The 15,348-nt window shown below is 40.2% G+C and overlaps 2 protein-coding genes across 2 annotated transcripts in view; one reads left to right on the top strand and one right to left on the bottom strand.

The window, feature by feature from the left end:
- Position 1: 1 nt before the first annotated feature.
- Positions 2 to 3,792, bottom strand: LOC138864616 (streptococcal hemagglutinin-like; the record flags this gene model as incomplete). Its single annotated transcript, XM_070132442.1, has 6 exons — positions 2 to 11; positions 106 to 257; positions 628 to 1,208; positions 1,265 to 1,316; positions 1,405 to 3,147; positions 3,181 to 3,792. Coding segments are annotated over 6 exons (3,150 nt in total), but the record flags the coding sequence as incomplete, so codon positions are not given.
- A 92-nt stretch (positions 3,793 to 3,884) lies between these two features.
- Positions 3,885 to 15,348, top strand: part of LOC113810821 (titin) — a 40,496-nt gene continuing 29,032 nt past the window's right edge. The window contains exons 1-3 of the mRNA XM_070132441.1: positions 3,885 to 3,973; positions 4,039 to 5,597; positions 5,694 to 15,348. The exon at positions 5,694 to 15,348 is cut by the window's right edge and continues 1,216 nt beyond it. Of these exons, the coding sequence (XP_069988542.1) occupies positions 3,885 to 3,973; positions 4,039 to 5,597; positions 5,694 to 15,348 (11,303 nt within the window). The remainder of the gene's footprint in view (positions 3,974 to 4,038; positions 5,598 to 5,693) is intronic.

Genomic DNA, 15,348 nt, shown 5'->3' with positions numbered 1-15,348 from the left:
CTTATCTGAAGCTGCAGTTGAGGAAGTTGATACTGTCTCATCTGAAGCTGCAGTTGAGGAAGTTGATACTGTCTCATCTGAAGTTGCAATTGAGGAAGTTGATACTGTCTCATCTGAAGCAGCAGTTGAGGAAGTTGATACTGTCTCATCTGAATCTGCAGTTGAGGAAGTTGATTCTGTATCAGATAAAGCTGCAGTTGAGGAAGTTGGTACTGTCTCATCTGAAGCTGCAGTTGAGGAAGTTGATACTGACTCATCTGAAGCTGTAGTTGAGGAAGTTGATAGGGTCTCATCTGAAGCTGCAGTTGAGGAAGTTGATACTGTCTCATCTGAAGCTGCAGTTGAAGTTGATACTGTCTCATCTGAAGCTGCAGTTGAAGTTGATACTGTCTCATCTGAAGCTGCAGTTGAGGAAGTTGATACTGTCTCATCTGAAGCTGCAATTGAAGTTGATACTGTCTCATCTGAAGCTGCAATTGAAATTGATACTGTCTCATCTGAAGCTGCAATTGAAGTTGATACTGTCTCATCTGAAGCTGCAGTTGAAGTTGATACTGTCTCATCTGAAGTTGCAGTTGAGGAAGTTGGTGCTGTCTCATCTGAAGTTGCAGTTGAGGAAGTTGATACTGTCTCATCTGAAACTGCAGTTGAGGAAGTTGATGCTGTCTCAGTTGAATTTGCAGTTGAGGAAGTTGATACTGTCTCATCTGAAGTTGCAGTTGAGGAAGTTGATACTGTCTCAGTTGAAGTTGCAGTAGTTGATACTGTTGTATCTGAAGCTGCAGTTGAGAAAGTTGATACTTTCTCATCTGAAATAGCAGTTGAGGAAGTTGATAGTGTCTCATCTGAAGCTGCAGTTGAGGAAGTTGGTACAGTCTCATCTGAAGCTGCAGTTGAGGAAGTGGATACTGTCTTATCTGAAGCTGCAGTTGAAGAAGTTGATTCTGTATCAGATGAAGCTTCAGTTGAAGTTGATACTGTCCCTGCTGATGCTGTAGTTAAGGAAGTTGAAGCTGTCTCATCTGAAGCTGCAGTTGAGGAAGTTGATACTATCCCAGCTGGTGCTGCAGTTGAGGAAGTTAATGCTATCCCAGCTGATGTTGCAGTTGAAGAAGTTGATACTGTCTCATCTGAAGCTGCAGTTGAGGAAGTTGATACTATCCCAGCTGGTGCTGCAGTTGGGGGAATTGATACTGTCCCAGCTGATGCTGCAATTGAGGAAGTTGATACTGTCTCATCTGAAGCTGCAGTTGAGGAAGTTGACACTGTCCCAACTGATCTTGCAGTTCAGGAAGTTGATGCTGTATCAGATGAAGCTGCAGTTCAGGAAGTTGATGCTTTATCAGATGAAGCTGCAGTTGAGGAAGTTGATGTTGTCTCAGCTGAAGTTGCAGTAGGTGATACTGTCTCATCTGAAGCTGCAGTTGAGGAAGTTGATACTGTCTCATCTGAAGCAGCAGTTGAGGAAGTTGATGCTGTATCAGATGAAGCTGCAGTTGAAGACGTTGATTCTGTATCAGATGAAGCTGTAGTTGAGGAAGTTGATACTGTCTCATCTGAAGCTGCAGTAGTTGTGGAAGTTGATACTGTCTCATCTGAAGCTGCTGTTGAGGAAGTTGATACTGTCTCATCTGAAGCTGCAGTTGAGGAAGTTGATGCTGTATCAGATGAAGCTGCAGTTGATGTTGATTCTGTATCAGGCGAAGCTGTAGTTGAGGAAGTTGATACTGTCTCATCTGAAGCTGCAGTAGTTGAGGAAGTTGATACTGTCTCACCTGAAGCTACAGTAGTTGAGGAAGTTGATGCTGTATCAGATGAAGCTGCAGTTGAAGACATTGATTCTGTATCAGATGAAGCTGTAGTTGAGGAAGTTGATACTGTCTCATCTGAAGCTGCAGTAGTTGAGGAAGTTGATACTATCTCATCTGAAGCTACAGTAGTTGAGGAAGTTGATACTGTCTCATCTGAAGCTGCAGTTGAGGAAGTTGACACTGTCCCAGCTGATGTTGCAGTTGAGGAAGTTGATACTATCCCAGCTGATGCAGCAGTTGAGGAAGTTGATGCTGTCTCAGCTGAAGCAGCAGTTGAGGAAGTTGATGCTGTATCAGATGAAGCTGCAGTTGAGGAAGTTGATACTATCCCAGCTGATGCAGCAGTTGAGGAAGTTGATACTGTCTCATCTGAAGCTGCAGTTGAGGAAGTTGATACTATCCCAGCTAATGCATCAGTTGAGGAAGTTGATGCTGTCTCATCTGAAGCTGCAGTTGAGGAAGTTGATACTATCCCAGCTGATGCATCAGTTGAGGAAGTTGATGCTGTCTCATCTGAAGCTGCAGTTGAGGAAGTTGATACTATCCCAGCTGATGCAGCAGTTGAGGAAGTTGATGCTGTATCAGATGAAGCGGCAGTTGAGGAAGTTGATACTGTCCCAGCTGATGCTGCAGTTGAGGAAGTTGATACTATCCCAGGTGATGCTGCAGTTGAGGAAGTTAATACTGTCTTATCTGAAGCTGGAGTTGAGGAAGTTGAAACTGTCTCATCTGAAGTTGCAATTGAGGAAGTTGATACTGTCTCATCTGAAGCTGTAGTTGAGGAAGTTGATACTGTCTTATCTGATGCTGCAGTTGAGGAAGTTGATACTATCCCAGGTGATGCTGCAGTTGAGGAAGTTAATACTGTCTTATCTGAAGCTGCAGTTGAGGAAGTTGATACTGTCTCATCTGAAGCTGTAGTTGAGGAAGTTGATACTGTCTTATCTGAAGCTGCAGTTGAGGAAGTTGATACTGTCCCAGCTGATGCTGCAGTTGAGGAAGTTGATACTATCCCAGCTGATGCTGCAGTTGAGGAAGTTGATACAATCCCAGCTGATGCTGCAGTTGAGGAAGTTAATACTGTCTTATCTGAAGCTGCAGTTGAGGAAGTTGATGTTGTATCAGATGAAGCTGCAGTTGAGGAAGTTGATACTGCCCCAGCTGATGCTGCAGTTGAGGAAGTTGATACTGTCTCATCTGAAGCTGCAGTTGAGGAAGTTGATACTGTCCCAGCTGATGCTGCAGTTGAGGAAGTTGCTACTGTCTCATCTGAAGCTGCAGTTGAGGAAGTTGATACTGTCCCAGCTGATGCTGCAGTTGAGGAAGTTGATAGTGTCTCATCTGAAGCTGCAGTTGAGGAAGTTTATACTGTCTTATCTGAAGCTGCAGTTGAGGAAGTTGATACTGTCTCATCTGAAGCTGCAGTTGAGGAAGTTGATGCTGTCTCATCTGAAGTTGCAGTTGACGTTAATTCTGTCTCATTTGAAGCTGCAATTGAGGAAGTTGATACTGTCTCATCTGAATCTGCAGTTGAGGAAGTTGATACTGTCTCATCTGAAGTTGCAGTTGAGGAAGTTGATACTGTCTCATCTGAAACTGCAGTTGAGGAAGTTGATTCTGTATCAGATGAAGCTCCAGTTTCGGAGGTTGATACTGTATCTGCTGAAGTTGATAATCTCTTTTCTGTTGAGGTAGTTGATGCTGTATCAGATGAAGCTGCAATTGAGGAACTTGATACTGTCCCAGCTGATGCTGCAGTTGAGGGAGTTGATACTGTCCCTGCTGATGCTGTAGTCAAGGAAGTTGATGCTGTCCCAGGTGATGCTGCAGTTGAGGAAGTTGATACTGTCCCTGCTGATGCTGTAGTCAAGGAAGTTGATGCTGTCCCAGGTGATGCTGCAGTTGAGAAAGTTGATACTGTCTCATCTGAAGCTTCAGTTGAGGAAGTTGATACTGTCTCATCTGAAGCTGCAGTTGAGGAAGTTGATACTGTCTTATCTGAAGCTGCAGTTGAGGAAGTTGATACTGTCTCATCTGAAGCTGCAGTTGAGGAAGTTGATACTGTCCCTGCTTATGCTGCAGTTGAGGAAGTTGATACTGTCTCATCTGAAGCTGCAGTTGAGGAAGTTGATACTGTCCCTGCTTATGCTGCAGTTGAGGAAGTTGATACTGTCTCATCTGAAGCTGCAGTTGAGGAAGTTGATAGTGTCTCATCTGAAGGTGGTAGTGTCCCAGCTGATGCTGCAGTTGAGGAAGTTGATAGTGTTTCATCTGAAGTTGCAGTTGAGGAAGTTGATAGTGTCTCATCTGAAGCTGGTAGTGTCCCTGCTTATGCTGCAGTTGAGGAAGTTGATTCTGTATTATCTGAAGCTGCAGTTGAGGAAGCGGATGCTATCCCAACTGATGCTACAGTTGAAGTTTATGCTGTCTCATCTGAAGCTGCAGTTGAGGAATTTGATACTGTCCCAGCTGATGCTGCAGTTGAGGAAGTTGATAGTGTCCCAGCTGATGCTGCAGTTGAGGAAGTTGATACTGTCTCATCTGAAGCTGCAGTTGAGGAAGTTGATACTGTCTCATCTGAAGCTGCAGTTGAGGAAGTTGATACTGTCCCTGCTAATGCTGCAGTTGAGGAAGTTGATACTGTCCCTGCTGATGCTGCAGTTGAGGAAGTTGATACTGTCCCTGCTGATGCTGCAGTTGAGGAAGTTGATACTGTCCCTGCTGATGCTGCAGTTGAGGAAGTTGATACTGTCCCAGCTGATGCTGCAGTTGAGGAAGTTGATACTGTCCCTGCTGATGCTGCAGTTGAGAAAGTTGATACTGTCCCTGCTGATGCAGCAGTTGAAGAAGTTGATACTGTCCCAGCTGATGCTGCAGTTGAGGAAGTTGATACTGTCCCAGCTGATGCTGTAGTTGAGGAAGTTGATACTGTCCCAGCTGATGCTGCAGTTGAGGAAGTTGATACTCTCTCATCTGAAGCTGCAGTTGAGGAAGTTGATACTGTTCCAGCAGATGCTGCAGTTGAGGAAGTTGATGCTATCCAAGCTGATGCTACAGTTGAAGTTTATGCTGTCTCATCTGAAGCTGCAGTTGAGGAAGTTGATACTGTCCCAGCTGATGCTGCAGTTGAGGAAGTTGATATTGTCTCATCTGAAGCTGCAGTTGAGGAAGTTGATACTGTCCCAGCTGATGCTGCAGTTGAGGAAGTTGATATTGTCTCATCTGAAGCTGCAGTTGAGGAAGTTGATACTGTCCCAGCTGATGCTGCAGTTGAGGAAGTTTATGCTGTCTCATCTGAAGCTGCAGTTGAGGAAGTTGATACTGTCCCAGCTGATGCTGCAGTTGAGGAAGTTGATATTGTCTCATCTGAAGCTGCAGTTGAGGAAGTTGATACTGTCCCAGCTGATGCTGCAGTTGAGGAAGTTGATACTGTCCCAGCTGATGCTGCAGTTGAGGAAGTTGATACTGTCTTATCTGAAGCTGCAGTTGAGGAAGTTGATGCTATCCCAGCTGAAGCTGCAGTTGAGGAAGTTGATACTATCCCAGGTGATGCTGCAGTTGAGGAAGTTGATGCTGTCTCATCTGAAGATGCAGTTGAGGAAGCTGATGCTGTATCAGATGAAGCTGTAGTTGAGGAAGTTGGTAGTGTCATATCTGAAGCTGCAATTGAGGAAGTTGATGCTGTATCAGATGAAGCTGCAGTTGAGGAAGTTGATACTGTCCCAGCTGATGCTGCAGTTGAGGAAGTTGATACTGTCTTATCTGAAGTTGCATTTGAGGAAGTTAGTAGTGTCATATCTGAAGCTGCAGTTGAGGAAGTTGATACTGTCTCATCTGAAGCTGCAGTTGAGGAAGTCGATACTGTCTCATCTGAAGCTGCAGTTGAGGAAGTTGATACTGTCTCATCTGAAGCTGCAGTTGAGGAAGTTGATACTGTCTCATCTGAAGCTGTAGTTGAAGTTGATGCTGCCCAATGTGAAGTTTCAGTTGATGTTGATTTCCTCGCAGCTGAAACTGTAATTAAAGCTGATACTGTATTTGAGGTATTAGATTCTGATATAGGGAAAGCTGTGATTGAGGAAATTGATGCTGCATTCACAATTTTAAGTGAGGAAGATAGTACAGTCTCAAGTGAAGTTGATATTGAAGATATTGATGCTGTGTTGATTGAAGCTACTCTTATGGAAGTTGATACTGTCACAACAGAAGCAGTGCTGAAGGAGGTTGATACTGTTGTAATTGAAGCAGTGATTGAAGAGGTAGATGCTGCATTCAAGGAGTTTGCCAGTCACGCATTTGAAGCTGTAGTTGAGAAAACTGATATTGTTGCACCCGTCACTGACAAAATAGAAAACACATGGGAAGCTGTAACTAGAGGAGATATAACAATTGAACCTCAGGAGGTTGATATTGCCACAAGTGACAATGTAATCATGGAAATTGATACTGTCGTAAGTGAAGCTGTGACTAAACTTAATGCTATATCAGATGAAGATACAATTCCAGAAATTGATGTAGTTTCAACTGAAGCTGTTATTGAAGCAGTTGATTATCAGTTGACCAGAGTTCTTGTGGGTAAAGTTTCAATTGGAATTGATGGTAAAGAACCTGAACCTGTGTTTGAGAAGGGAAGTATTATTTCATCAGGTGATGTTGGTGCTGACATATTTGGAACTCTTTCAAATAAGGTTGTTGAAAAAGGTAATGAAGGAGCAATAGAGGAAATTCCTGTACCACCTGGGATCATGTCTGATGATATATTTTCATCAGAAACTATTGCTGATGGATCAGACATTGTTCTAGCTGAATTTTCAGATACTGAAACTAATGCTATACTCACAGGAGCCAATAATTTGATAATAGAGACAGAAGCTATTCCTACTGAATCTGTAATTGAGGCTGTGGACTTTTCAGAAGGTTTCACTGAGGATATTGGGACTGTTATAGGGATGCAGGAAAATAACACCAATAATGTAGATGAATTTGCTGAACATCAGCTCATGAAGGGTATGTTAAAGGATGTAACAGATACTACAAATTTGGATGCTCTTCATGATCCAATGAATGTAAATGTTGAAGGTACTATGATTAGGGAAACCAGGTCAAAAAGGAGCACAGATGAAAGAATAGTCCCTGAAGTACCAGTGGAGGAAATTAATGAAAATTTGTGCTCCTTTCAAATTTTCACTCAGAATACAGAAAATGTATATTATGCTTTTGAAGTAGATAAAAATAATACTAGACATTTCAAGGAGTTTTCTGAAGTGTTGCATTACATTGATGATGAAATTGGATCACAAGGGGAATGTAAAGAAGTGCACATTTTAAGAGGTGCTGGAATGGGGGAGTCCAGTTATCATGTTGCAATTAGCAAGTCTTCTGCAGCACTTTATGACTGTAAAGTGGTTGATATGAAGAAAGTTGTAAGGAAGACACAGGCAAGTACTTCTCTTTTGAAGCAGAACTATGATGAGATGCACTTAAAAAGAGGTATTGTGCCCAAAGATGTCTACTCAGGGGAAGATTTATCTTATATTTCTCAAGATAAGCAAGGAGCAATTGCATTCCAGAAATCAAACTTGCTTGGTGATATTGGCTTTGGGAATAATGCAGAAGGCCTTGTAAAAGCAGCAGCTGTAGATCTTGATATTAACTCACAGGATCAGCTAGTAATAAAGAAAGAAAATGAGGCAGATACTGAAGATGGAATATTGTCTACAGTAGATGATGAAGTTGATGAACCCAAACCAGCTCATGACAAAGAATCTGTTAGTCTGCCCCTGTCTCCTGATATACCAGTTCAAGATACTGGTACCAGTGATTTAGATAAATTAGTAGCCAAAGGGTCATTAGAAACAAAGCAGGAACTAAATTTAATCAAGCCATTAGATTTACCTGTGGAAGATAGGATACTGTTTGATAAAGTTAATAATGTTATTCCTAATGTGAAGATACCTTCCATGAATTTAGTTGGCCTTGAAACTGATATTAGCACCACAGGACTTGCGGAAACCAATATAGATGATATTAAATTATGTGATCTTGAAGGTGGTCTTGGTGTAGATGATGAGAATCCTGTAATAGAAAGTATTGATACTTCCAAAGTTTTTGATGACTCAAAAGAAGCATTCACTGATGAATTTGAGCTTGAAATTGATGACATTTGCAAAACCAAAATTATGAGCAGTTTTCCTGCCCAGGATCCTGATAGTTTTCTGGGAGATATTCAACTGCCAGGAATAGATAATGTTTACTTGTCTAATGTAGAAGAAGGGACTGAAGAAATAGTGTCAACAGAAATGGCAATTGATTCTTCAAAAGTTGATGTTCTCACATTGTCAGAGAGTGAAGTTAGTGGTTTGGAAAGTGGTAATATTTTGCCTAGAGTAGAGACTGCAGTAGGTATTGCTGAAAGTCTTGAATCTGAAATTGATAACTTTGAAGACTGGATACCAAAAACACACAGTGATTCTGATAGAGATGTTGCTACAAGTGATTATGAATTTGATGGGGACTTTGATAAGGTAGATACTCCTTTAGTAGCAAGTAAGGTATTCTCTGTAGATCATGATCTGTATGTGAAAAATGATGTTGATAATGTAATAACCCCCCTTTTAGGAGATTTTGGAATCACCACTGAAGCAACTTCTGAATTACAAGGGATTTTTGAAATTAGTGATGAAGATCTGTCAGATTTTGTGAAACTTGTTGATCATGAAAAAAGTGAAAGCCTTATTGACACTGTCATTCAGCAAGACAAGGTAGAAATATCTCATGAAGAGAAAGCTCTTGGAAGTATTGTTGAAAAGAATATTATTGATGGTGTAGGTGACATGGATGATGTGAGCTTAGAAGGTATTGTTTGTGGTTATAAAGTAAATGAGGATATTGACAATGAAGTATCAGAGACTGTGAAAAAATCAACTGTTAACCAAAGCAGATACAAGGAACAAGAGAAGTTGCACCATAGTATGTCACATACTTTTCAGGAATATTACCCACTCAAAGATACAGAAGATGAACTAAGTTTTGAGGGTACACAGGCACATTTGAAGGAGTTAAATTATTATGCAAATTTAAATGAGGATCAAGTACTTTCTCCTGATGTTATGATTAAACTTGTACCAAAGCAAATATATACCTCTACCGAGGATGAAAAAATTTCCTCACAGGAAATTGAAACTATATTTGAGGACAGAAATGCAAATAAGCTGTCAGATCAGGTGGAAGAAGATTTGGAAATAGTGTTGCCTTTTGAAATTCTGGGAAATGATAAAGAACCATTAGCTGTAGTAGAAAGTGATATGTCTGTCAGTGATGTTTTTTCTGTAGAGGACAGCAAAGAGGAAGATATTGATAATGATTGTGGAAGAACAGTCAAAGAATCCAAACTTACATGTGTTCATGCAGAGGATGACAGTATAAAAGAAATTCATCCGGATGATTTAGAATATTTTTCACAGTCAGAAAGTGAATTGGAAATCAAGAACTTCTATGATCCACTAGACACAGAAGTAAATAACATTGGTCCTTTGGTTGAAGATATTACTGTAGTTGCAACAGAAGTGGAAGATGCTGAAGTAACAGATCTGCAAGGGCCTGTTGTAAATATTGCTGAAGAAGAGAGAGATTTGATTTCATATAAACCTAATTTGGAATATGAGGTGCCAATAATGGAAGTTCCAGATGTGCTACCAGACATTCTAGACACTCATTTAGATGAAACATTGCTTACATCAGGAGAAATGTCATTAGGAGTTCAGCCTGATGTTTATGAAAATACATATGGGGGAATGATTGTGGAAGATTATGATTTCCAAACAAATGAAGAATTTTCAAATGGGTTAACAATGGATTCTAGTTTAGTGAATGCTGATGTTAGCCTGTCTGAAGGACTTGGTGATGAGCAGGTCATTCCAGTTGAAACATTTGAGTTTAATTCAGAAATTTCTATTGATGAGAAGAGGTTAGAGAATGCAAAGTTGAACATTCAGAATGTGGATTTGAATGGAGTAAAAGTAATACTGGAAGAACATGAACAAACTGTTACATTGGCTATGAAATTAGAAGAAGGAAAGGAAGATGTTACTGTTTCAGAACTGGAAGGAAGAGAAGAGGTGATTGTCATGCTCAAATCAATGGAAGAGGAAGTATTTGCTCCTGAAACAGAACGAAAATTACCATTGACTTCAGCAATATCTGAAGAAGAATATGATGTACCAGTATCAGTTGGAGAAGAGATATCTCATTACCAAACTGTAAAAGAAATTGGCCTTCCTGATAAATCTGTAGGAGAGGAAATAGAGTTTCCAGAGGAGATAGATTCTCAAATCAAAGAATTGATAATTTTTGGCCCAGAAATAACAGTGGAGATGGAATCAGGCACTCCAGAAAGAGCAAGAGAAGAAATGCTTATGCCTGAGTTTGAAGAGGAAATCATTGCTTATGAACATGAAGATATGCTAAGTGATACTAAACTAACAGAAGAGTTTGCACCTCCAGATCTAAGGAAAGAAGAATTTGAACTATTGTTTTCACTTGATTCAGTTGAGGAAATTGTTATAACTGGATCATCCACACAAGAAGAAATCTTGGCCCTAGAACCAAATGGAGAAGAAAAAAATAAAGTTACAGAGAAAGCCTTCACTTCAGAAACAGATGAGGTAATATCAGCTCTTGAGCCATTTGGAGAAACTGAAGCATTTAGAGTTGAAGACATTCCTGGAACAGAGAAAGAGGTCACTTCTGAACTGGGTGAGGAAGGACTAGGCATGCTTGGCATATCAGAAGAGGAAATAGTTATTGATCTTGAGCCACTTGAAGCATCAGAGGTAATAAATCTTGATGCAGTTGAAAAAGAAATAATCATATCTGAACAAGTGGAAATTGAAATAGTTACTCTAGAGCCGGCAATAGAGTCAGTTACATTTGAGCCAGTCCAGGAAATTCCAAAAATGGATGAGAAGGAAATAGTAATTTCAGAAGCTGACAGAGAAGTATTAAATCTTCATTCAGCAAAAGAACAAGTAGATTTTCCTGAATTGTTTGCTGAAGAGAAGATTACTCTTGAATCATCTATAGACGAAACCTTTCCTCTCGAGCCAGTTCAAGAAATATTTTTTTCAGAAATTGGTGTCATGGAAGTAAACAATCAAATAACTGGAATAAAAATAGTAGATATTAGATTACCAGAAGCAGAAAGAGGAATGCATGTTTTGGATTCTGCAGAAGTAGAAGAAATGCATTCTTTGGAACTGGCAGAAGATGAAGAAATGTATGAACTGGAATCTGCAGAAGATAAAGGAGTGCATTCCATGGAATCAACAGAAAATGAAGAAATGCAAGCCATGGAACCAGTAGGTGATGATGAAATGATTCCTCAGCTTGCAGGAATGGAAACGAGCATTCTTGAATTTGTAAGTGACCCAGTCATTTCTAAATTATCTGAGCAGATAGTCTCTCCACAATTAGCAAAAAAAGAAATAGTATTTGAGGAAATATTTGAGCCCGAATTAGTTATTTCTGAGATAACAGAAGAACTCTCAGTGTCTAAACCAGCAGAAGAACCAGTCACCCTGTATTCAGCTGAGGTCAAAATGTATATTCCTGATGTACAAAAAGAGAGAAGAATCGCTAGAGAAGCTTCGGATGAGGTAACATTTGATGAAGAAATCAAAATATCGGAAGAATTAAAGATACCAGTAGAAGAGATTCCAATAGAAACAGAAAGTGTACCAAGCACCATGGTTGAAGAAGTCCTAACAGTCCTGCAAGAAGCATGGGTGACACTTGAGGGCTTTGTGGAAGATATAACATCCCCACAGGGAGCTCTGGAAGAGGAAATGGAATTAATAGAAATTAAGGAGGAAGAAATAATATCACTAGAAAGCAGGCTGAAAGAAATTGAGATTGAAGATTATGTGTCATCAGCTCAACCCATAGAGAAAGAAGTGCTAATAACAGAAACAGAGTTGGAAGACAAATTGATAAATGAACTTGCAGAGGAGTTTGTAATGCCTGAAACTGAAATAACAAAATTTTTATCAACTTCTAAACCCATGGAAGATGTAATTGAGATAGTAGATGCATCAGCATTTGTACCTGAAGGAATAACAATGCCAGAAACTATAGTGGAAGACAAGGTAGCAATACCTGCATCAATGGATATGGTAATGCCTGAAAATGAAGTGGAAGAAATTTTGGTTAGTGAATCAGTAGGAAAAACTGTTTTATCAGAAGTTAAGTCTGAGAAAGAATTACCAACATTTGAACCCACTGAAAAAGTAGCAGAAATATCTGAAACTGAGATGGGAGAGGTTCCAGTGTTTGAAAATGAAGAAGTAGGAGTACCTGAAACCGGAATGGAAGAAAGGGTGCCAGTATCTGAATCTGTAATGAAAGTGCCTAAAGCTGAAGTAGAAGAGGTATTATCATATGAATCTTCTGAAAATGATGCAAAGGATGAAATGATGTTCTCAGCATCTGAACACACAGAAAAACTGTTAGTAACATCTAAGGCTGTAGTGGAAGAGATATCAGTAATTGAGCTTGGAAAAATAGCAACACCTGAATTTGAACTAACAGAGTGGGAATCAGTACCTCAAGGGGTAGAAATAGCAGTACCCAAAGCTGAAATGAAAAAGTTATCAGTCTATGAACCTATAGAAAAAATTACACCAGAAGCTGGGCTTCAGGAAGCATTGTCTGCATTTGAGATGGAAGATATATTAGTATTAGAATCTGAAGTGAAAATGACTGAAGGTGAAATGGAAGAGGTATCAGCATTTGAATTTGTGGAAGATGTTTTAACACCACATACTGAAATTGAGATTTTATCAGAACCCATAGAATTATTAGTAATATCTAAGACTGATATGGAAGAAGTATCAGTATTTGAACTTGAAGAAATAGTCCCTGAAACTAAATTAGAAGAGAATATGTCACCTTCTAAAGTGGAAGAGGTATTAGAAGATCAAGTTTCAGTATCTGAATCTATACCTGAAGTAGAAGAGGTATCAGAATCTATATTTGTAGAAACAGTTTTACCACCTGCTGCTGAGGTTGAGGAAGTCCCATTAACATCTAAGCCCACAGAAAAAGCAGTAATCTCTGAGACTGAGGTGGGAGAGGTATCAACAGTCGATCTTGATGAAATAACAATACCAGAAACTAGGATGGAAGAGGAGTCAGTAACTGGACCTGTAGAAGGGGTAATACTTGAAACTGATGTAGAAGAGGTATTGGAATCTGTCATAGAAAAGGAAGTACCTAAAGGTGAAGTAGAACTATCTGGACCTAAAACTGTGATGGAAGAGGTTGCGTCAACAATAGAAAATATGATAAAGGATGTTGTATCAACACCTGAAGTTGTACTGGAAGAAGTTATGGCAATTGCTGAAGCTGGGGTAGAAGAAGTTATGTTAACACTTAAAACTATAGTGGAAGATGTAATGACTGCAACTGAACCAATGACAGAAAAGATTTTACCAACATCTCTGACAGCAGTAGAAGAGGCTTCATCAGATTCTGAAAATTTGTTTGAAGAAATTGAGGAAACACACACAGCTGTGGTGAAAGATGTAATGCCCAGATCTGAAACTAAGGTGGAGGAGGTGTTGGAAACAAGAACCAAGTTGGAAGTTGTTACTACAGTTCCTGAATCTGTTGTGGAAGAGGAAGAGCCAATGATACTATCTGAGGCTGCACTAAAAGAAGTTTCAACAACTAGATCAGATGTGGAAGAAGTGGAGACATTATCAGAGAATACAGAAATGTTTGTAGTATCTGAAGCTGAACTAGATGAAGATTTGGCACCAGAGGGTATTGTCAAAGAACTTGTGGGATCATTTGAAGGTGAGAGAAAGATTCTGACACCAGAAACTGCTATAGAATATATGGAAATACATGAAAGTGTGGTAAAGGAAATTACATCAACACCAGAAAATGGGATGCGTCAGGATACTATGCCAGAGGAACCAGATATAATTACATTGGAAGTTCTACAAAAATCTTCTACACCTTCACCTGATGACCTTATAAGCAGTCAGATCTCATTCAAAGAATCACATGCTAGTGAGATAGTATCTGTTTTGAATGAGCTGAATGTAGTAAGCCTTGGAAATGAACTGAATGAAAAGGAGCTGGTAGACCCTGAATTGCACGTCGAACCTTCTATGGTAGAACCAGAACAACTGCACGTCGAACCTTCCATGATAGAACCAGAACAACTGCAGGTTGAACCTGCTATGGTAGAGCCAAAACAACTTCAGATTGAACCTTCTTTGATACAGCTAGAACAGCTGCAGGTTGAACTTTCTTTGGTAGAACCAGAACAACTGCAGGTTGAATCTTCTACAGTAGAACCAGAACTGCAGATTGAGCCTTCTATGGTAGAACCAGAACTGCAGATTGAGCCTTCTATGGTAGAACCAGAACAATTGCAGATTGAACCTTCTTTGGTAGAGGAGGAACAACTGCAGGTTGAACTTTTTTTGGTAGAACCAGAACAACTGCAGTTTGAGCCTTCTATGATAGAACCAGAGCAACTGCAGGTTGAATCTTCTATGGTAGAACCAGAACTGCAGATTGAGCCTTCTATGATAGAACCAGAACAACTGCAGATTGAGCCTTCTATGGTAGAAACAGAACATCTGCAAGTTGAACCTTCTATGGTAGATCCAGAACTGTTGCAGATTGAACCTTCTATGGTAGAACCAGAACATCTGCAAGTTGAACCTTCTATGGTAGACCCAGAACATCTGCAAGTTGAAACTTCATTGGTAGAACCAGAACATCTGCAAGTTGAACTGTCTATGGTAGAACCAGAACATCTACAAGTTGAACCTTCTATGGTAGAACCAGAACATCTACAAGTTGAACCTTCAATGGTTGATCCAGAACTGTTGCAGGTTGAACCTTCTATGGTAGAACCAGAACATCTGCAAAAAGAACCTTCTCTGGTAGAACCAGAACAGTTGCAGGTTGAACCTTCTATGGAAGAACCAGAACATCTACAAGTTGAACCTTCTCTGGTAGAACCAGAACAGTTGCAGGTTGAACCTTCTATGGAAGAACCAGAACATCTACAAGTTGAACCTTCTCTGGTAGAACCAGAACAGTTGCAGGTTGAACCTTCTCTGGTAGAACCAGAACAGTTGCAGATTGAACCTTCTATGGTAGAATCAGAACAGTTACAGGTTGAACCTTCTATGGTAGAACCAGAACAAATGCAAGTTGAACTTTCTGTGGTAGAACCAGAACAATGGGTTGAACTCGGTATGATGGAACCAGAACTGCATATTGAACCTGTTATAGTAGAACCTGAACAGTTTCAGATTGGACCTGTCATAGTAGAATCAGAACAGTTGCAGCTTGAAGCTGTTATGGGAGAATCAGAATCACTAGAGGTTCCACCTGTTCTGGGAGAAGAAGAACCACTGGAGGTTCCACCTGTTCTGGGAGAAGAAGAAGCACTGGAGGTTCCACCTGTTCTGGGAGAAGAAGAAGCACTGGAGGTTCCACCTGTGATGGTAGAACC

The sequence above is a fragment of the Penaeus vannamei genome, chromosome 17 (assembly GCF_042767895.1).
Source record: "Penaeus vannamei isolate JL-2024 chromosome 17, ASM4276789v1, whole genome shotgun sequence".
Lineage (NCBI taxonomy): Eukaryota > Metazoa > Arthropoda > Malacostraca > Decapoda > Penaeidae > Penaeus > Penaeus vannamei.
This window is presented reverse-complemented; position numbering and strand designations above follow the sequence as displayed.